The 22889-nt window shown below is 45.9% G+C and overlaps 1 protein-coding gene across 4 annotated transcripts in view; it reads left to right on the top strand.

Annotated features, from left to right (window-relative positions):
* Positions 1 to 22889, top strand: part of LOC138580491 (serine/threonine-protein phosphatase 4 regulatory subunit 1-like) — a 918772-nt gene that overhangs the window by 457038 nt on the left and 438845 nt on the right. For all 4 annotated transcript variants that reach the window (XM_069651072.1, XM_069651073.1, XM_069651070.1 and 1 more), the window contains one exon: positions 4685 to 4851. In XM_069651072.1, coding sequence (XP_069507173.1) covers positions 4685 to 4851 — 167 coding nt within the window. The remainder of the gene's footprint in view (positions 1 to 4684; positions 4852 to 22889) is intronic.

Genomic DNA, 22889 nt, shown 5'->3' on the forward strand with positions numbered 1-22889 from the left:
TCCTTCATACAATCCATGATTAAAACGGACTAGTTCTCCCACCTCCGTTTTTATATACTACTTTGGGAGTCTATAAGATGAGGAATACGTGGGAGGACACAATCCATTCTAAGTAAAAGTTACTTACCTGCTGTAACCTTCATTCGATTGGATGTTCCTCCCATGTATTCTTCATCGACCCTCCCAGTCTACCCTGCCGTACAGTTTGTCAATTGCACTTCGAAATCCTTTTGAGCTTGAGGTCTAAAGAACGCCTGATCAACTGCTCAGCTGGGTATATCGAAAAAACTGAAGTGAAGCCAATGGGCGCGGCTCGTGCCCTTTATACTGCGGATGACATCAACGGCAGCCCTCGAGGGACATCGAAACCGCAACCTCGAGCACAGCGCCCCCTGGTGGAAGAATTGACATTCAGACCATGCAAGTGTGGTGACAGTGCAAGTGGGCTGTGGGGGGCAGGTCAGGAAGGAAGTGATCGGTTAAGGGAAGGGTGGGAGGGAGAGGTACAGGAAGGCAGGGTCCAATGGGGCCAGGAAAGTGCTGAGGAGAGCCCAAGGGGTAAGGGTCAACTAGTGCGAGGAGGGCGGTGGACCAGATTCAGGCTAGTCAGGGATGGGTGCCCGATGGCAAGTGAGGGTAAAGGTGCTTGCGTAGACTGGACCAGGAAGGCCTGGCTACAGTAAGGCACATAAGGGACCAGGCAACCAGTCGCAGTGGCAGGGGGACATTAGCAGTGGAGGGGGAAGAGGGAATGAGTAGTAGAAAAGGAAAGTCTTGAGAAGTTTCCGGAACTTAGAGATCCGGCTCAAGTCTGAGAGTGCCAGGAAGGCTGGAGAAAGAGATCCCCCCCCGCCCCCAACTCTGCTTAGAGAAGCGCCTGATCTGCAGAGAGTTGGAACTAGAGGACCGAAGGACTCTGTCAGGGAGGTGTAATTCAGGAGAGAAAGTTGGATGTAGTGGGGTCCCAGGCCCCAGAAAGCTATGTGGATGATGCAGATGATCTTGAATTTGATCCTTGCAGCAACCAGGAGCCAGTGGAGAGATTTTAGGGCTGGAGAGATGCGCGGCCCCTGGGCTTGAGGCCAAGGATAACTCAATTGTTTTCAGTTATCTGTGACAAAGGACAGTTGGATTGAAGAACTAGCATGACTGTTAAATATCCATGAAGTTTTTATAAGAGCAAATAACTTTCCATCCACTGTCTTGTTAGTCTTTATTTTTATTTATTGGTTATTTGTAAGGCACCTATACAACAAATGGTGTTTCAAGGTGCCACAAGACAAAAAGGGGGGTGGCGGGGCACAGAGAAGGAAGAAATGATATCAATTCTACTAGGCCTTGTCATTCGGGTTGTGCCAGTGCAGTAGCAAGAAGTGCGGGGAGAGGCGAGGTAGTGAGGAGGCACGAGGTGTAGGTAGGGGTGGAAGGGATAATGCTAGTGTGGGAGGGAGGTGCAGGGCTAGAGGAGGTATACAAGTGCAGAGGAGGAGGAGACAGCCCAGCTAAGCAAGTGCCAGGGGATGCAGGGAGTAAGGACCACATGCTAAGTGTGAGGACAGGGATGGCCCAGGCCTGGTAGGGATGCACACCCCATCAGGCTTGTCAGGGGAACTGAAGGGGGCCGGAAGGACAAATGCAGGTTGGGGGCTAGAGGGTGGTGGTCAGGAAGACCGGGTGATGGGATAGACTGGGCAAGGAGGGCCTGGTGCTCTGTGGAGCCCATAATGGACCAGGTAGCCAGTCGGTGCGACAGAGGTGGGCATTAGCAGGGGAGGGGGAAAGGCAAGGAAGAAGAGAAAAGGAGGGTCTTTAGAAGATTCCGGAACTTGAGGAGATCTGCTCAAGCCTGAGAGGGGCAGGGAGGTTGTTCCAGAGGGCGGCTACTGCCGAGAAAGAGATCTAGCCCCCACTCTCTGCTTGGAAAAGCGTCTGATCTGCAGAGACTTGGAACTAGAGGAACGAAGGGCTCAAGCAGGTGGGTATTCATACAGAGAGAGTTGGATGTAGCAGGTCCCAGGCCCCAGAAAGCTTGTGGATGATGCAGAGGGTCTTGACCTTGGTCCTCGCAGCCACCGGGAGCCAGTGGAGAGATTTTATGGCTGTAGAGGTGTAGTCCCTGGGCTTGAGGTCAAGGATAAGTCTTGCAGCCCTACTCAGGATTAGTTAAAGGGGACGAAGGTAGGATAAAGGCAGATTGAGGAAGAGGCTGTTGCAGTAGTCCAGCCTGGGGAGGACCAGAACTCCTGGGACATTGAGTTTCTGGGGTAAAGTGAGGATAGTGAGAATGCCTCTGAGCAGGTGCAGCTGGAAGTGGGCCTTCTTGGCAAGGTCCGCGATTAGTGAGAGAGAGGAGTCGAAGATGACGCAAAGTGTTTTTAGCCTCACAAGACGATTGGGGGAGGGGATCCATGAAGGGCGACCAGAGAGTAGGAGGGAGGAGGGGTCCCAATGAAAAGGATCTCAGTCTTGCAGGTATTGAGGCAGAGAATGTTGGTAGCGCACCTTGCCTGAATAGCAGCCAATTAGGAATGTGAGAGGCAGTGGTGGGGAGAGCTGTGTGCCATCTGCAAAACACTGGAAATGAGGAGAGAAAGTGGAGCTCAAGTTGGCCAGAGGGCCAAGGTAGATATTGAAGAGCCAAGGCAAGAGAATGTAGCCCTTAGGGGCACCGCAGGTGGAGGGTGTGGTGGAGGAGAGAAAAGCGCCCCGTTGAACCTGGAAAGGTCGGTCGGAATGGAAAGGGGTCAACCAGTCCAGTACCAGCTCTGTGATGCTAAGGGTGTCACAGAGCCGATTTATAAGGGTGGCATGATTGACGGTATCAAAGGCAGAGGAACGATCGAGGAGGATGACAACGGAAGGAGAGTTGGAATCGAGATTAGAGCAAGTCTTCAAAAGTGTTCAGGAGAGCTGTTTCCATGCCTCTGGCTGCTCTGATGCCAGACTGATGGTCATGGAGACAACCAACAGATTCAGTGTGGTGGATCAGTTGGGAGATCGCCAGCTTCTTCAAGAGTTTGCCCAGGAATGGGGTAATGAAAATAGGGCGGTAGTTAGCTGGGCAGGAAGGGTTGGCAGAATGCTTTTTAAAGAGAGGGTGCACAAGGGAGTGCTTGATGGGTAATGGGAAGGAGCCAGTGGCAAAGTCGTGATTGCAGAAGTCAGCCAAGGCTGGGTGCAAGGGAGGCAATGTTGTCCTTGATAGTTCTGGAGGAGCAGGGGAGCAACTGTTTGGAGGAGACTTTCGTAGAGGGGACCTCAGTCATTGGACCTCATTGCAAGTTTGCTGGTATCCTGGCAGTAACTCTGCCAGGATACTGGCAAACAGAATTACTGTTACTGCCACTTGGTCTGGTGGAATTACTGCCGGATTGCCCCGTGGTGGTAAGGGGTGGTAAATACCCATTCCATGGAGTCCCATAAGACTCTATGGGTGATTTGCCTGTATTATTGGCACCAGTAATACTGGCTTTACTTTTCCGGTAGGGTGGCCGAATTACCTCCAGCTCTTGTCTGGAGGTAATGCCGACCAACCCACCAGCAAACTTGTACTTTGCCTGTGCAGAAACATGCAGGTATACGGTAATACCGGCATGTTTCCGCACCGGCAAAGTTATGAGCCCCAATTGTGTGCCAGATCACAATGTAAGGAAACGAGTTCAGGCCCTTTTTCTCCTGTGCTGTTTCCCGTTTATCTGAGAGTTGTCACCTGCAGCTAATGCTCAATCCTATTATTATTAATTTGTTTGTATATAGTAATAAAACGTTAACAAATTTAAAATATTACATTCAGCTAAAAATCATATACAAAAGCATTAGCAATTAACGAACAACATATCAAAGTGCATACATATCTATACAGTTAATAATACAATTGCTATTATCAGTACATTATCTTAATATCATACGTTAAAAACTAATTCAGTCTCGAAGCACATCACATCAATATGTCATCGGCACTATGGTTCATTAGATTTCCTCCAAATACACACTTCAATATTCATAAAATTCATCAGACAATCTTATTAATCTTAATGTCATAAATAATAAAACTGTAGAACTGAAAATATCAGTTTACATGTTAAAACTCACAGGACCAGGACCCAAGCCTGCTTGTATGACCCCCCCCCCCCCGCGCCACACCCAAAGTAAGATCGAAAACGTTCCTGTATTTACTCTACGGCAATACACTCGGCAATAATGCTCAATCGTATGTAGTCCAGAGGTATAGTTTTGTGTCGAGAGGTGTATTGAATATACTGGTATTGAGTGGCAGGACGCAGCCCTTCTGATTTGTCCTTGGCATCCTTAGGACCTACTTTGGTGTATATTGGCAGCTATCGGAGGATGATATAAAAGTCTAAATACACCATGTGAAGTGGTTTGTTGGGCTATGGGAGGATGTGCATATGTCTGCGCAAACTGAGTGTAAATCACCAAAATACCATTTTGCCTTATCAGAACTATAATGCACAGTTAGGGGTTCCTTAGTGAATATAAAATTATCAGGCAACATGGTATATTCCTATTCCAAAATAGTCCTTTGCATATAGCGAAATCAAACTATCGTTCTCATGTCTCTCTCATGCAAATAAATGGCATCTGCCTTTTAATTGAATATTTTTTGCATTTTATACTCCTTCGAGGACTCCTGGTGTTTTAATGTTTTCTTCTGCCGCTGCAGGTTCGCCAGGCTGCCTTCCAGTCTCTGGGTCCATTTATTTCTACTTTTGCCAACCCTTCGAGTGCTGGCCTGTATATCAAGGAGGACGGTACTCTGAGCATTCGCCCAGCATCAGAAGACTCGTTGACTCTAGAATGTAGCGAGAATTGTGCAGATGATTCCACCAGGTAAAGTCTTATAGAAAAAGTGCTGAATCACTTAATTGTAATGCTCAAATGTACTGTACTTGATTATGTAAACATTCTGCCACACTAATATATGAATGCGATGTAGACCCCCTTTCTTGGATGATAGCTGGTGAAATGGCTCAAAAGTCAAAGGTCCCACACAGAGACTTGCGGGTCACCAGATTGAATCTCAGCAGTGTCGACCGAGCATTATCCTTTAGAGGTTGACAAATGTCGAATGGTACACATTCCTATTATTTGAGTGCTTTGTTTTCCAATACAAACAATAACTCGAAGCATTTGGGAATGCTTCTTTATTGTACTGCCCTTTCTACCCTTGCACTACTTCAGTCCCTAACGGCATGTATTTCCTATCACATGCCAGTGTGTCTCACATGAACATAACTGTGTGGAGTGGTGCTGGACATATTAGTCACAGTTCAATTTATGCTTTTCCTTTATTTTCTGTACTATTACTTATGATGGTGTTCTTTGGCAAAACAAAGTAACCGCAATCCCTCGCTATACTGTGCACATAATATTGTGGTAGGATCCTTGTGATGCTTTTAACAGCACAAGTGGAAACTCTTGCATGAAGAGTAACCACATTTTAATTTGTTTTAAGCCTTTACATATTTTTTTGTATATGATCTTGTTAGCTGTACCTGGTGTCATATTATGATCTAATATTAGTTCTCATTTCATTTTCTCTGTGCTTTCTCTCTTGCGCTTTCTCTGTTGCACTCTTTCCCAATAAGGTGATGAGTCCTGTTACGTTGTTAGGTGCACATTTGCTAGATTCACCCTCCCCCAATCGTTGCTTGCAGCGTCTCAACCAGAAGAAAAACACAAATATCTTGGAGTATGGGATAAAGGGGTAGAAATGTTTTTTTTTTTTTTTGGTCTAAAAATCGCCCATTAGAAAAATTCACAAAAAATGATGTAATTATAAAACATTGTAAACTAGCTCTTTCAAAATGGAAAATACAATGTTCATTTTCTTTTTTTTTTTTTTGTTTGGGCAGTTTTTATTTAAAGCAGAAAAGCATACATGGTTTAATAATTGCAATGATTATTATTATTGAGTCCAATTGTGTTGAAAAATGTCTATAGACCAGGATGACAATTGAAATACATGCAGGCCGAGTATACATAGGTCAGCGTATAAGAAAAACTAAACCTCTTTGCGTGTGTGTATAAGCATAACTAAACAAGAAACATAAGACGAACATCCACAAAAGGAGGGGGGCAGGGAAGAGACATCGGGCGCATATCTTCACTTGATTATTATTTGGAGGTTACATTAGATACAAATCTAAGAAATAACTGCCACTTCAACTCATGCTTTAGTAGTAGAAACGGAGTAGAAGCATTAAATCTGTCCAACCTATGAATATTACAGATGGGGTTCCACCACGATCTTTAATGAATGCAATCTAGATTCTTCCAATTAGCCGTTATCGCTTGGATTGCCACTAAAATAAGGTCAAACAAATAACCTACATTGTTATCAAAGATATCATGTAGTATTGTACTATCTAGGAAGAGGAATTTGAAACACAAATCTTGCAAGTTAAAGATACACTTGAAAGTGTTCCACATGTATTCCCAAATCAATTTAACATGTTTACCTTCAACAAACATATTTTAAGAGCCCTGAGCATGTAGGCAACTCTAGCATTTATCGTTCTGTGCCGCTTTACACTTGAAGAGTGATAAAGGAGTAATGAAAGCTCTGTGATGAAAAAAGTATAAAGTTTGAGGTAGGCAGGCTAATGTGGTTACTCTGGAGATACTGTTCCACACTAGGGGCTAGTGTAGTTGGTTGTCCAGTAGAGTCCAATCTTGCTGCCATGCAGTATGAACATTCCACACAGTTTCAAAAGAGGATACCCCAGAAAGGGCTTTTTAGAATAAAGAACCAGTGACATTAAGATTGTGCATATGTGCATCCTCTCTTCCTTAGGAGTAATAGATTTACAAATTAATCAATCAGTTTTCCATAATAACATTCATAATCATATATTGCTGCCTTTGGTCGAATAGTTATTTAATATAATTCAGATCACCCTATCCATCCCTTATTTTGACGGCTGTTCCAGATCTCAGCCGAAGACCTTCAGAACTTCGGACGGTGATCCAGTCGGCGCTGCCGACCAAGTGGGTGGGCCTTCCACCGGCCTACACAGTAGCGAGAGTGGGGTCGAGGTGGACGTTTCTGAACAATCTGAGAATGCCTTTCCCTTTCCTTCCTCTTTCACTTTTGGTCTTCGTCACTCTACCCATCCTCCGCTATGGAGAGGACTCCATTTAGGTTTTGCCCCATTTGTAAAAGCAAATTTCCTTGGAAAGATGAGCACAGACGGTGTAACCGATGCTTGCCCCTCGATCACAAGGAAGGATGCGCAGCTTGTAAGTTCCTCCATCCTAAGACATTAAAGGATGGTAGAGTGAAGCAGTGGGCGGCCTAAGTTATGTCGAAGGCTGAGTTTTCTCCTGCTGCCGCAGTCACCGAATGTGACGACGGCGAGAGTGACGATCAGACCTCCGAACCAGAGGTTGTTGGCCTTTCGACGGAACGCTTGCGTTCCGCATAGTCTGTTCCCGGCCCCGCTAGTCATGGCTTAGGCACTGCTATGGGGAAGTCACACCCCGGCGATAAAAATGAACCTATGCACAGCACTAAACACACAACCCCAAGTCAATCTTCGGCCAAGTCGAAGAAGACTTCAGCGTCAACACCTGAAGTTCCGGCGGCACCCGGCGGCCATCAGGATCGGCAGCCCTCCCCGCAGCTGCATATGCGCCTAGCGACCGGGCCTTCAAAATCAAAGGGCGCTACCCCTAATGTACCAGGGTCCGTTGAGACGCATCACAAGAAGGCGTCCGGCGACGATAGGGTTCCGGTTCCGCCAAAGACGGCACCGCTGAAAAAGGCTGTCATCTAAAGACAAGGCCCCGGCTCTGCCGAAAAAGACTCCCTCGCAATCGCAGGCTGAAGCTACACGCCTCACGTCTGCGGAGGACGTCGCCGAAAGCTTAGCTAGGATTGTTTCTGCTGATTCTCAGAAACGGCAGTCAAGGGATATTTTGAAGCCTATGGAAAAGGCCAAGGATCCGCCGAGGTCCAAGGATGGCCTAAGGGGAGTACCGGAACCCATCCATAAGTCAAAAGAGGCACAGGGACGTCTCACCTGTCGGTCCCTCAGGAGGAGTTCTCTGAGGGCAAAGAAGGGCTGACTTAGACGTTGAGACAAAAATCTCGACGGTTTACTATGGAAGAGCGGGTTGAGGACCCTTACCCACCTCTAGACCATTCTAGGTCTTCGGTTTGGACTAGAGAGAAATTTGAAAACTGCATGGAAAGGCTGGACAGGTTTGTTTCCTGTTCAGAATAACCCACACCAAGAAGGCCACGGGATGAGAGCCCTGTGGACCCCAAAGCTAAATTCCCAAGGCTCTTTCACCCCTCTTTGGAAGAGGATATATACAGCTACAACCTAACTAAAGAAGACATTCCTGCAGACACTCAGGATCAGGAATTCATCCACCCTGTGGACATGCATGATCACATAGAGGGCTGGGAGGAGAACCCAGATGTGGGTGACCCTCAACCATGACAGTTTCAAGATCCTGATGCCCTCTATGGATTCTCTCCAGTCCACCCCCACTAGACAACAACCCTCGCCAGTGGATGATCAATTGAAGTTCAACATCATGTTGCGTAAAGCAGCTGAACACTTTAAGATTGCCACAGATGAAGCTGTCCCTGAAGCTGACTTCGTAGAGGACATCCTCAAGGAGAATCCGCCGGCCAGCCAAGCTATTCCGCTCCTCAATTAAGAAACGTCTGGCTCACTCCTCATCAACGCCAGCTCTCACAAGAGGTGTTAACCCAAGAATAGAAACTCTTTCGTCCTTCTCCCTCAGACCCTCTGTATATCAGAGGTCACTCCACCTCAGACTCTTTGGTGGTGACTACTACAAGAAAGAGGGCAGGGGTTCCTTTGTCAACCAGCGAGGCACCCCCCGTTAAGAAAGGTAAATTACTCTACGACCTTGGGAAGAGGGTCACAGTCGCAGCAGCGTTTTCTACACTTATTGCCAACTATACAACCCTGTTGGCCCGCTGAGCCGATTCTCAGTGGGCCTTACTACCTGAAGGCATACAGAAGGTTCCCTAACCACTACGTACTCTCCTCACCACTGTCACTGAGGGCAGACAAGTGAACCAAAGCATACTTAAGAACACTTTGGATTCTGCCGAGATAGCTGGTCGATCCCTGGCTCAGGGCACACTCCTGAAGAGACGTGTGTGGCTACGGAACTCTGGATTCAAGCCAGAGACACGTCACTTATAAATAAACCCGTGGAAGAATCCAACCTGTTTGGGAAGGTGGTCGATGAGGCCCTCGAGACCACAAAAATGGAGCATGACACCCTGAAAACAGTGGACCAAATTACACAAAGACCCTCTACAAGACGAGGATGTGGGTCCAAACGGCTTTTTCGTGGCCAACGCTTCCCTCAACAACAATACTCCTTGGGAAACAATTGGAACTCTCCACAGGGAAATGGCGGATACACCACCCCGTATCCCTAAAGGGATAGCGTCGTGGGAAACGAAGGGGCCGGGTCTCTACCCCTAGAGGCTCCCCGGCCTCGGGTTCAAAATGACCCAAAGATTCGGGTCCCCTCCCATGCCTCCCCGATCGGGGGCTGGGTAACATTGTTCCTTCAGGCATGAGAGGGGATAACTACAGACCAGTGGGTGCTAAAGACCGTGGCCCACGGGTACTGTAGGAGTTCAACTGGTCCCCAACATTCAGACCTCCACGAGCAAGACGACTGACACCAGACCATCTTTGCATACTTCAGGAAGTTGAGACACTACAAGAGAAAGGAGCCATAGAAATCGTACCTCTGTCACAGGTAAAAGAAGGTATTTATTCAGTGTACTTCCTTGTACCCAAAAAGGATTTAATCATGCGCCCTCTTTTAGATCTGCGCCCAGCGAACAAATTTGTAGGAAGTACACTCTGCAGGAAGTAATTCCACTGCTATCACGGGGGGATTACATGGCAACACTGGACATGAAAGATACATACTTTCATATTTCAATGTTGCCAGCTAACAGAAAATACCTCAGATTTATGATACAAGACAAGCATTATCAGTTCAAGGTACTACCCTTCAGCATAGCATCTGCACCAAGAGTATTTACAAAGGTACTAGCGGTGGCAGCAGCGCATATGCACAGGCAATCCATCCCGGTCTATCCTTACCTCGACGACTCACTCATACCAGGGGACTCTTAGGAAACATGTCTGTCAAATACCCAAAAGACGATAGATCTTTTATTCAGTCCGGGATTCTCTATCAACGAGAAAAAATCAATCCTAGACCACTATCAGGTCAAACAGTTCCTAGGGGCTCCAATTCGAACAAAGGACAGCATTGTCTTCCCCTCCAACGAGATGCTCCAAACATGTTTCAAATCCCACAGTATGTAGCCAGTCTAGAGGTGACAGTACGCAAGGCTTTGCGACTGCTAGGAATGATGGCGTCATGTATCTACTTGGTTCCTCAAGCGCGCTTGCACATGCGCCCAATGCAAGAGTGGATTAACAGCCAGTGGTGTCAGGCCAGTGGACAGTGGGATGATCTAATGGTTGTCTCGCCGGCCCTCGTTCTCTCGCTGCAGTGGTGGTCGAGGGACAACCTCTTGAAGGGGAAATCCTTCACCACCCCTGCAGTGGAAGCCACTCTAACTACAGACGTGTCTCTTACAGGGTGGGGAGATCACCTGCTTCAACAGAGCACAGAGTTTGGTTGTCAGACATAGCATCCAACCACATAAACCTGTTGGAACTGTTGGCAATGTTCAAAGCACTAAAAGCTTTTCAGACACAACTGCAGGGGAAGACCATCCTGATCCTCAGACAGCACCACGGCCATGTACTATCTGAACAAATAAGGGGCACTCACTCTCCAGGGCTGTCCAAACCGTCCCAAAACATTTGGAAGTGGGCTCTAAAACGCAACATGCTCCTGTTATCACAACATGTTCCAGGGGAACTCAATCTTCTGGCAGACGTACTCAGCAGAGACTTCCCATGGAGTATGAATGGCGATTACACAGAGACATCGTCTCCAACGTTTTCGCAGAATGGGGCTTCCCAGAAATCCATTTGTTCGCAACTCTGGAGAACGGTCAATTCCAAAAATATGCCCCTAGAACCGTTCCAAGGGGAGCATACTATTCTGTTTAATATCTTTAATGGAAGTGGAATTATGGATACCTAGATATTTCATGCAGTTAGGACACCATCTCATACCCAAAGATTGAGTATGATGTTTAGTGCAATGTATTTTGAGGGGTGTGAGAAACCTGACGGTGTCTCCGTGTCTAGTCCTTGGGGATCAGTCATCCAGGTGGCCAGGGCACATCCATTGCTATTAGATCAAGTTCCTGGGGGTGGACCAGTGAGGGAGGATCACCTGGATGGGGGGGGTCCTTGGGGAGTGGGGACACCGACGGGCGCGACACGGTTTCCCCCTTCTTTCAACACCTTTTCGCCCATCCTACCACGTAGGATATTCCGAAACACTGCCCCCCCTTTCCACATGAACACTTTAGCACAACTCGAAAGACAATGGACTAACCCCAGAGCCGTTTACCTGATGTGTCCCCATACCAGGGTCAGACAGTAGACCAGAATCAGACCTGACGCCCCTTCCCCTTCCCCACAGGGATAAAAGGAGGAGCACAATATGAGCATGGCAGACTGCACGACCTAGGAGCTAACTCAGCACAGCAGTTCAAGAGGAGGAGAAAGACGGCGCAGACCGAGAGGGTGACGAGGAGAGCGTCGACCTTGCCCTTTCTGACCAAGGCCTCTACAACCTCCGCAGAGGGAATAAGTGAGCGAACCATAGCCAACATGTTGTTGCAGCAGAAACAAACGGTACACAAGACCCTCCTCCGCTGCTAACTAAGGTGGGGAGAGACGCTTGTCTCTGTGCTACCAACCTTGACTCAAAGGAGGAAGAAAGCCAAGCGATTCATCACAGCCGTTGAGTTGAGTCGAGGGGAGTGTCGATAAGAGGCCGAACTGTGTTGAACAAAAAGTAGCCAAGGTCTAAATTGAGCTTTGAAAAGCAAGTGACACAAGTAACAAGAGGGGGAAAACCAGCAACAGACTAGGTTGGCACTACATGAGTGCTCAGGCAGGAAACTCTGGCAGATTACCCGATAGTAGAAAGACTACCATAAACAGAAGCCCTTGGGAAGAGGCGAAAAGTGGTCGTACAGGGGTCTTGTAAAGTCCTCTGTACCGTCAAGTCTTTGACCTGCAGATGATTGAGAAAGCGAAGGGAATTGAATCCTGCATGGGGAAGAGTAATACATGAACTGTATGTCGTAAAGATTAGCAAGAGTGAACCCGGCAGATGGATGCTAATGAGACTGGGTCAAGTCTAAAGTCCTCTGATGAATTGTCTATAACCATCAGCAAGAGTGAACCCGGCAGAAGGAAATCGACATCCGAAAGGTGGCGAGAGTGAACCCGGCAGAGGAAAACCAGTAACAAGGGGCAAAGCCCGAAAACCTGTTTTAAAAAGATAAGATTTGTGAAAGCAAGAAGTATTGCAAGACAAGGGGAAGGAAAGTGTCACCTTTGTCGTTTGGGGATCCAAGCCCGGTCGAGTGAGATCCAGGGGTGCAAAGCCATCACCCAAAGGTTCATTGAGAAGGCAACTGTCTTATGAATTTGTTGAATACAATTACTGAAGGGTTTGCGCCCAGAAGCGGAGGACCCAGTGGTGAAACAGTCACCCAAAGCATACGTAAAACAGAACTTAGTTTGTCTGATGTGGAATGCATCTTGCCCTTGAGGGCAAGATACTTTTCTTGAAAATAAACTTTACCAACTAATAACCTGATAGCTGGAATGGAATTGTCAGCTCATGCTTGGAAGGCCGAGTGTGTGCTGTGCCAGCTGGAACGGAACTGTCGGCTCGTGCTGGGAAGTCTTGATCATGTGCTGTGCTCCAAAGTCAAACCTTGTCCTGTGCTAAAAACATGGTGAAGAGAGGCCTAACGGCAATCACATCCTGACTTAATATTTAAACACCGTTTCCTTTATTTTTGATATCATATCCCACACTCTTTCTGTAGTTCGTTGTAAGGAATTGGCAATAGGGTTATCTTGGTATAGGCCCTTTTATTTTGACCCAATGCCACTACGACTTCATTATTTTTCATTTGATGGTCGACGCTTGCTCCGATCTTAGATTTAGGTTAGACGTTTTTCCACCCTGCATTTATAGTTCAATAAACACCCTTGAACTGTGCTCACTTGTGTCCGTCTTTACCGTTGCCACCATGAGTTCCTTACATGGGAAACATTTCTGATTTATCTGTGTTTAACTTGTAGCCAGAATCTAGTGAGAATTGTGAAATGCCTAACTGGTATTGTACACTAATATCTGGGTTCTTCAGAAGAGGTAATAATCATCTGCATACGCTGGAATTTCGACCTGTATTCCACCACAATGAATGCCCAGCATATCTTATTGCTTCTAAGAACGGTTCCAAGGCTAAGGTAAAAAGAAGTGGATTTTAGGTAAGAATTGGTGCAGTCACACTCTGAGACTACACAACACTGATCTGCTTGGTATTAGGTAAACCGTCTCTTGGTATAGGTCTATACTATACAAGTTGGTAGTGTGAGTGAGCAGGCAGGCCCATCTCAAGAGGGGTAAATGTGAACTGTAGAGCTGTACAATTGAAATCCGTAAATACAAGTATCCAAGTAACACTTACACTCAAGGTTTCAGTTATAAATATTTAAAACTGATGTTCAATAACTAAACATTCTTTAAAAAGGCAATTTGTTGTCATATTTCAAATACACTTTAAAATTACTTTTCAGAGTCAAATAAAGCCAGTGGATAATCTTTGGATATGCTTCATACACTACTCCTACACCCGCAGGTGACTTCAATCATAAGGATAGTATTTGCATTTATATATTCCACCAATACACTTCGTAAGACTCTTGAGTTGCAGAAAGGAAAGGGTTAGGGAAGTAAAAAGTTTAGAACACTTTATCAGCAATTGTGAGGACAACTAAATCCTCCAATGAAGTCTAGATAAGCCTTTCCCAGCAGTACCGGTATACAACAAGCTACCACCTACGAGGGACAAACTGTATAAAAGTCAATGGATTTAGAGCGCCAGGACAGCCAAAATAATTTGGACACAGTCTACAGATCTGATGCACATGAGTTTTGCACAAAGTTAGAGAGTTCAGAAAAATCACTTGTAGGGTCACAAGCTGTTAAACCTGCGAGACGGGACTTAAAATCAACTCGAAAAAGGTAAGCCAACGCAATTCCCCAGTGAGAAAAGCTCGGCTAAAGGCAATAGGGTAAGTACCCCAAGCCTAAACAGTACCCATCGTTAGAAGAGTGGTCCAGCTGGATTCCGTCTGGCTACAGCGGTGCAGGCCCTGGTTCCTGGGCCTGTCGTGGGGACAAGATGTAGGACGCCTGGAGGGCTTCTGCAGCAGTACTCGGGGAGGTCGTCGGCAGCTACGGGTTCTTTTTGGTTCAGCTGCACTTTTCGGTTTTAGCACTGATGCAGATCACGGACACCGGTTGGTCTGCCTGCACTCTGGTGAGTGGACTCTGGATCTGGAGGTCCTGCTTCTGGAGGGTCCTTGGGAGGCTCCTGGAGCTTCTGGCCGGATTCATTCCGTGACAGACGTTGCACTCGACTATGGACCCACGACCCCGGACCTTGGGCTCTCGCAGCAACGGAGAAGCACAGCAATTCAAGAATGGTGGTCCAGTGGAGTTGGTCTCTGGGTTAGTCGGTCCCACTAACACAAGGGGAGAAGTCGTTCCGTCCGGAGCTTCTCTGTCTAGTTGAGAAAGGAGGTCAGCACAGCAGCAGGGCTTCACTGGGCAATTCAAAGGTCCAGGAGGTTGCAGCGAGCTTCGTTCATGTTTTCTTCGTCAGGTGTTTCTCCCAGTGGTCTACTCTGCCTGTAGTCCCAAAACCCTCACCTTTTAAGCAGGTTTTGTCCATTCATGCACAGCCTAGGCTGTCCATCACACAGCAGTGTTGCTGTCCTGAAAGGACAGCCAACCAGCCAATCGGGACTAGTTCTATTCAGGCATTCCTAGAGACAAAGGACGGCAGAGTTTCGGGACCCTCCCTCACATCCTTCCCTTCCAGACAAAGGCAAGACAAACAAAGTGGTCAAACCTGGCTGAACGCACAGAGTAAAACCCAAGAAAGACCTCCCAACCAGAAAATGGCGAAAAAAGATGATCGTGGACATTTTGACAAAATGGTCACCAATGGGTGCTGTACTGCAGCTGAGGGTTCAGGCTGCGGTAGAAAAGCACAATGGTAGGAAAAAGTAAACCTATGCCACCAGCCATTTAAGTAGTGAGGGTGACATAAAAATGTTTCATGAGAGTACGATAAGGGGCTACTAAGTAACCCCCCCCCCCGAACCCCCCCCCCCCCGCACTGCACATAAGATGGTATGTGCTGGACCTACAAAGAGAAAAGTTAAGTAAAGTCAATTTCACTTTACACTTCTTGGGAACTGTAGTTCACCCAAGAAAAAGTATTTAAATGTTAGAGAAACCCAAATTTCTCATTGATGGTGCACTGAAGGTGCTGTGTGTCACTATACAAAAAGCAGGTGCCTATGGAGTTTGTCAGACTACAAAAACAGTGAAAACACAAAATCCAAATCAGGTTAAAACACAGAGTGAGAAAAAGGTCTTGCTTACTCCAGGGTTAAAATTAAAAAGTCCTAAGTCCATCAAAAGAGCTGGGGGTCTCGAAGGGTGATGGGAATTAGCACAGAAATGAAAATTTTCCCCAACAGTGGAGAAAAAGGGCAGCCTTGCTGTGTACCTCTGACTAAGGGGAAGTATGGGGACACTTGTCCATTGATAAAGACGGCAGCACTCTAATCATGGAAAGGGGGCGCCAATGCCATGCCATCTGAGGGCTTCAAACATGTAGTCCCATTCAACCCTATTGAATGCTTTTTCCGCATCTAGGGCTACAGCTGCATAGGGATCCTTGGAGACGTGGATTGTCTCTAAAACGTCTATAAATAGCTCTTCATAAGAGACATTGTTTTTGTACTTGTTTACCGACTTTGTCGGTTTACTTCCCTAAAGTCATTTCGACAGTGCTTCAAATACTACGACGAAGACTGCGGGGAACTTTCCACGGCGGTGGACCTCGATACCTAAGATCCGGCGGCAGTCGTCCATGTGGCCGGGCCCTCAGGCCGGCCTACACAGTAGGGAGAGTGGGGTCTGGTGGTCATATCTTTCGCTATGTCTTTCCTCTTTCCACCTCCTTACCCTCTAGGTCTGGTCATCATTTTCATTACTTTTCGCTATGGAAAGGACACCATTTAGGTTTTGCCCCTCTTGCAGGGTCAGATACCCATGGAAGGACAAGCACGATAAGTGCAATAATTGTCTGCCCCTTGACCACGACGAAGCACTCAAACACTCAAGGAGCACTGCGTTAAGCGGTGGGCCGCCTACGGCATGTTGTGGGCTGGATCTTCTTACCCCACCGCTGCACCTGCCGAAAGTGACGGGGGGCACTAGTGATTACCAAGCATCCGTACCGGATGCCATCGATCTTATAACGGACCCTTCTAGGTCCGCCATGCTTGTCCCCAACCCCTCCAGGCCTGACCCAAGTCACGCTACGGGGACAACACCCGGCGACAGCGGCGTACATAAAACACACACTAAACACACAACCCCTTCCCCAATTTCGACTATTTCGTTGAAACGGGTGAAAGTGCCAAAAGGACCGCCAAAGATTTCGACGGAATCCTCTGATCCTGCAGATCAACAGCCTTCCCGGCATCCGCATCAGCGTCTTGCGACTGGGCCTTCGAAAATTAAGGGCGCTACCTCAAAATCGCATTTGGCCGGCGAAGCGCGCTCGTCTGACGCTCAGACACCCCCCCTAAGGCCCCGGTAGTACAAACATCTACCGTTAGGACTTCTAGTGAATCGATAGGTGGAAAAAACCTACCGCTATGCCTCCTGCTACTGCTCGGCCTATTACACGCCCCGTTTCACCACATATTGCCGAAAGTATTGCGAGGATCACTTCGGCAGTGGGGCTGGTGCCTAAGGAATTGTCGAAACGCAAGGAGCGTGCCGCGGAGCACCCCGATGCTCGCGAAGAATGAGGATAGTCTGGAGCATTGGTCTAGCACAATTTCTAATAAATTTCAGCGCCAAAGGCAAGACAATGAAGATTTTGCGCCTTCTGGTTCATCTAAATGGACCAGGGAAAAATTTTAAGGGTGCATTGACCTCTTTGAAAGGATTGTCACTTTCAGAGCACCCTACACCCAAGAGACCTCGAGAGGATCCTCTTTCTATGTCAACCTGGAAATTTAGAATCTTCTCAGGACTGTTTCATTTCTGTCCACCCTGAGGAGGAAATTCAGATGGACACTTCAAGATATTTATGATGAGGAAGGCAATACCTTCCTACAAGACTATACTGCAGATGAACAGACGGATGCCACGGACAACTGGGAGGACTCATCAAGTTCATACAGAGCCTTGGGCATGCTCTACTCATAACCAGGACACAATGTCCTATGTATGGACTCCCCTCCTTCCACCCCGGCCTGCCAGGCTTCTCCAATAGACGATCAGATGATCTTTAATGCAATCTTAAGGAAGGCAGCCAATCACTTTCAGATCGCCACCCAGGATGCAATACCTGAACAAGATTTTGTGGAGGACATTCTAAGAAAAAAAAAACTCGAGTCAAGCAGTGCCTCTCCTAAATTCCATTAAGAGGAGACTGGCTCCTTCTCTTGTCACACCAACCCAGACTAGGGCAGTCAATCCAAGGGTGGAGAAATTATTTCGACCATCGCCTACAGACCCTTAATATATTAAAAGCCAGCCACCCCGGATTCCCTAGTGGTTATCACCACTCGGAAACGGTCGGGAGTACCCCTTGCTACAGGAGAGGCACCTCCCGATAAGGAGTCTAAAAGATGATATGCCTTGGGTAAACATATTACCACAGCAGCGACCTTTACCACGTGCAAAGCAAATAACACCACTTTGCTTGCCAGCTATGCTGATACGCAATGGCACCTTATACAAGACGGTCTCCAGGAGGTACCTGCACCTGCAAAATCCAAATTACATGCCTTCGTGGCTAAAGGGCAGGCAAGTCAATCAAAATGCCTTAAACACTTTAGATACGGCGGATACGGCAGGAAGATCCCTCTAGCACTCTACTTAAACGGCACAATTGGCTCCGAAGCTCGGGCTTCTCAGATCATCTGAGAATCCTGAAGCAAGAGGTAGAAGCACTTCTGGAAAAGAACGCCATAGAAGCCGTCCCTATTCTTCAGGTAAACAAGGGTATTTATTCAGTGTACTTCATTGTACCCAAAAAGGACCTCACCATGCGCCCTGTACTAGACTTGCACCCAGCGAACAAATTTGTAAAACCTCAAAAGTTTTGTATGGTAACTCTGCAGAAAGTAATTCCACTGTTGTAACAGGGGGATTACATGGCAAAATTGGACATGAAAGATGCATACTTTCATATATCAATGTTGCTGGCGCACAGAAAATACCTAAGGTTCATGATAGAGGACAAGCACTATCAGTACAAAGTACTCCCCTTCGGCATTGCCTCGGCGCCAAGGGTATTTACGAAAGTCCTGCCAGTGGCAGCAGCACACCTGCGCAGACTATCATCCCTGTCTACCCTTGCCTCGACGACTGGCTCATAACAGGGGACTCTTACGAGACATGCCTTCAAAAGACTATATACCACCTATTCAGTCTAGGATTCTCCATCAACAAGAAGAAATCCAGCTTAGACCCCAGTCAAGCCAAACAATTCCGAGGTGCTCTGATTCAGACAAAGGAGGGTCTCATCTTCCCCTCCAATGAGAGGGTTCAGAACATGCTTTCTCAGATCCCTCTATATGTAGCCAGTCGGGAAGTGATGGTATGCAAGGCTATGCGCTTGCTAGGTATGAAGGGGTCATGCATTTATTTAGTTCCGCACGCGCAGTTGCGCATGCATCCCATGCAAGAGTGGCTCAATAGCCAGTGGTGAAAAAGAGAAAATTGGACGGATAAGGCACACCCTATTAATGTGGGTAATAGTGTATTGGAATATTGTGTAAGTAGGAAATTTAAGAAAAATAGAAAATAGATATGAGGTGCAGAGGAGAGATAGGCAACCTTGACACCTAGGTTGCACAAAGTAATAAGAAACAAGATAAGTTCCCAATTAAGGAACTCTCGTCCCCTGCACACTTTCCAATGTCTGGAAAACCAGACCAACAATTAGTTTGTATTCTAAACAGTGTTTCTAATATCTTTTGAAACCTTTGCATTAAACCAACCTCAAAAAGGTCAATTAAAGAAATCAACATTCAGGCAAAGTAGGTCACAAGAACCAAAATTCATATTTATTCTTGATGTTGAAACTGTGGATGGCCCAACGCATTTCGAGTAGTACAACTCTCTTCATCAGGGGCAAATCAAAAATTCTAAGGAAAGAGATGTACAAAATTTACATTAGAGTGATATTTTCCATTCACAACAATTTTGCAAAACAAGTCGTTTCAACAAACTTCAACTGGTATATAGGCTAATTGAATGAGCATAATTAACACTAGATGTCTAAAGTTCTGGGTATATTGACGCAAAAAATAACATGTTTTAACTGGACAGCTACCATAATATTTCTATTAGAATAAAAGCAGTAGATCGGTGTCATGGTATTACTTTATAAACTGTGCTGTGCACAAGGTGGACTATATGATCATAGAATAGATATAGCAAGTGTGGACTAAAGAGTAACAGCAGATAGAAGTGGCTCTAACCTTGTGAATTTTGTAAAATATCTCCAAGCGAAGAGGTAGTAGGTCCGGGAAAAGGATCCCAGGTAATCGATGAGACAGTACAAAATGAGTATTGTCAACGGACTCATATCTGTAAAAGAGGAGCGAGTATCAGAAGCTAGTAAGAGGGTGCAGGAAGAGAAAACTAAGGCTAAAAAAATTAAAAAAAATAAATAAACTTACAACTAATCTGGACACTGAATAATCGTTTTAGCCATGGTATAGTTCCCAAGGTTCTTAGTGGTCCAAGGAGGTGGCTTGAAAAACCCAGATTGTAGCCAATAACTTTTTCAAATGTTCAGCAGGTATCCACTGTCACTAAAAGAAATAACAATGGGAAGAGTAGAAAAAATGTTAGCGGGAAAAAATTGGGAAGAGTATAACTAAAGAGGTGAAGGACTTAGTGGGAAGGAGGTACTGCACAGAGAGGGCTCCTGTGCATATCAAGAATTCCCTTGGGTAGGGAAGATTTTACCTGTTTAACAATAGCGCTGCCAAATGGTGACCGGAGCCCAGAAGGAAAGCCGACGCCATTTGAAACACTGGATGTTTATATTGTGTTCTAAGGCGTGATGTCATCACACGGATGCGTGTGACGCAGCGTACTCAAATTAGAGTATAATTAGAAGATATGCCATAAGCATTATCTGGGGAAGACATCACAATAGTGGAACTATTGTCACTGTCACAAAGTGAGTAATTGTTGTGGCAAAGTGCGAGACAGAGTAACGGGTGGCCCGGGATGTTGATAACATGACATCATCACGTTAGCGCGTGCATGACGTAATGTGTAAACGAACCCGAGCCGGCGAACTTGCGATCCCTACAAGGCACGTGGGACCTCATAGATTTGAGTATAAAGACCTGTGAAAAAGATGCAGGTAAGCAAAGTACTTCTAGTTGGGCTGGCAACAAGGACAATCTTGCTAATGGTGTGAACGGTGCCAAAGCATGGCATCCGTGTCACAGAGAGTTAATGTGATCAGAGGAACATAAAAACACTATGTGAGTAGCCTAAAAAAAGGGCCCCCAAAGAAACAAACTAGTAGTAATTTCCGGGAGAGGGAGATCAAAATCAAGGTATGGTAAAAACAGCTTGCTGTTATGTTAACCAGCTAAAAAAAGGCCCCCATACGGGGAAGAAGGTGGTACTTGTTGGTCAGAATGAATGTACCAGAGGATATCCAGTGCACAGAGCACAAGAGTGTTCTGTTAGGATAGTGAGGACTTTGTAGTGTAGGACCGCTGTAATTGGTCAATGAAGCGACCATTATGTAATTTCTAGAGTAGTGTATAGTGATTAGCACCGCATGCATGAATGATGTGACTGGAATTTATTAGAGTCAATATTGGATCTGGTGGCACATAAAAGAGGGGCGAAGGATCAAGGATATTAATCTCAAAAACAAGGGCTCATATATCAAGCGTCACAAGGTCTATTATTTATACCCCTACAAGGTATAGTCATTTCCATAATTATGATGTATAGGCCAGACAACTTCACTGCCCATAAATGGTTCACAATTTGGTTGTAAATCAAGTGTCGTAGAACATATGATCATTGACATATAAATTACACTTGGCCGGTCATGCAGACAGACTATAATTTGTGTATAACCAAATTAAGAAGCGCTCATCTGCCCATCGGCATGGTGCATAATCTAAAGGTGGTCATACAGTCATTTCATCAGTTACATCTGTTACATCTCTAGCCAGTACATATCAAGTGTGACTAAAGGTGGTAATCGGGACAGTAAAAAGAGTAGTATGTTAGTGAATTTTTTTTAAAATAAATGGACCCAAGTAGTAGTCTTCGTTGAGCCCCAGGGGGGACATTGCATCAAGTCTATGTATCCAATATAGTTCTTTTTGTGCGAGTAGTTTTGGTAAGTCTCCTCCCCTTTGTAGGGGGTGCAATACTTCTAGTATCGCAAATCTCATCTGTGAGATACTGTGATTGTTGTCCCTAAAATGCCGGAACACAGGTGATTTGAGGTTTTTGGTTCTGATCTGTGACTTATGCTCGGTCCATCTTTCTTTTACTTTTCTACTGGTCTTCCCCACGTAGTATTTGCCACCAGGGCATCTGATGGTGTTAACTACATTTTTAGAATCACAAGTTGCATAGCTAGTCAAAGGAATCTTCTTGCCGTTGTTAGGATGCCTAATGTGATTGCCTTTTATGATGTTCGAGCAATGTTGGCAGTTTAGGCAGGGGAAAGTGTCGTTTTTTGTCTTAGTAAGTGTCCTCTGAGTGGAAGTTTCAGGTCTTTCTGCTTTTATTAGCGTATCTCTGAAATTCCTTCCTCTTTTATACGCTAACATTGGAGGAGATGGAAAGAGACAGTTAAGGTTGGGATCTGATTTAATCCGGTCCCAATTTTTAGTGATGATCTTTTTAACCTGGAAACTGTGTTGAGTATCTCAATGTGTGAATCAAGTTGGATTTAGTCTGTGTTGGTTGTTTATTCAGTAACCTGTCCCGCGGTTGAGATTCCGTTCTGGTGATGGCTTGCGTCAGTACTTGTTCTGGAAATCCTCTTTCCAGAAATCTCGATCTCATAGTGTCAAATTCTGTTAGTAGCTTTTCTGTGTTGGAAGTGATCCGTTTGGCTCGTAAGTGTTGATTGTAGGGAAGATTGTTCTTAAGATGTCTTGGGTGGAAACTCGTGAAATGTAAAGAGCTATTGACATCAGTTGGTTTCCTGTACATTGTTGTTACCAATACCGTTACATCCAGAAAAATATCGAAAAAATGTCGACATTATTTTTTTCGACATTTATTTTTCGAAATTTTGACTGTCGACATTTTTACTGTCGACATTATGACTGTCCACCCTCTGACGCCAATATTAAATTGCTCATAGGGTTCATCTTCAAGAAATGTCCTGTCCTGAAGATGGCCACTACATTTTTCTTCTGTATGGACACTTGAGAAACTGTCCCATCTGATTACTGGCCGAAACATGTCGACACTTTATATCTCATCAAATGTCTAATTTTAGCCATTTTGTATAATCTGTGTATCAGGATTAGAAGGTGTATTAAACTGCCTCACCTTTTTTGTCTGTTCTC

Source organism: Ambystoma mexicanum, chromosome 3p, assembly GCF_040938575.1.
Source record: "Ambystoma mexicanum isolate Mex_15411 chromosome 3p, UKY_AmexF1_1, whole genome shotgun sequence".
NCBI lineage: Eukaryota > Metazoa > Chordata > Amphibia > Caudata > Ambystomatidae > Ambystoma > Ambystoma mexicanum.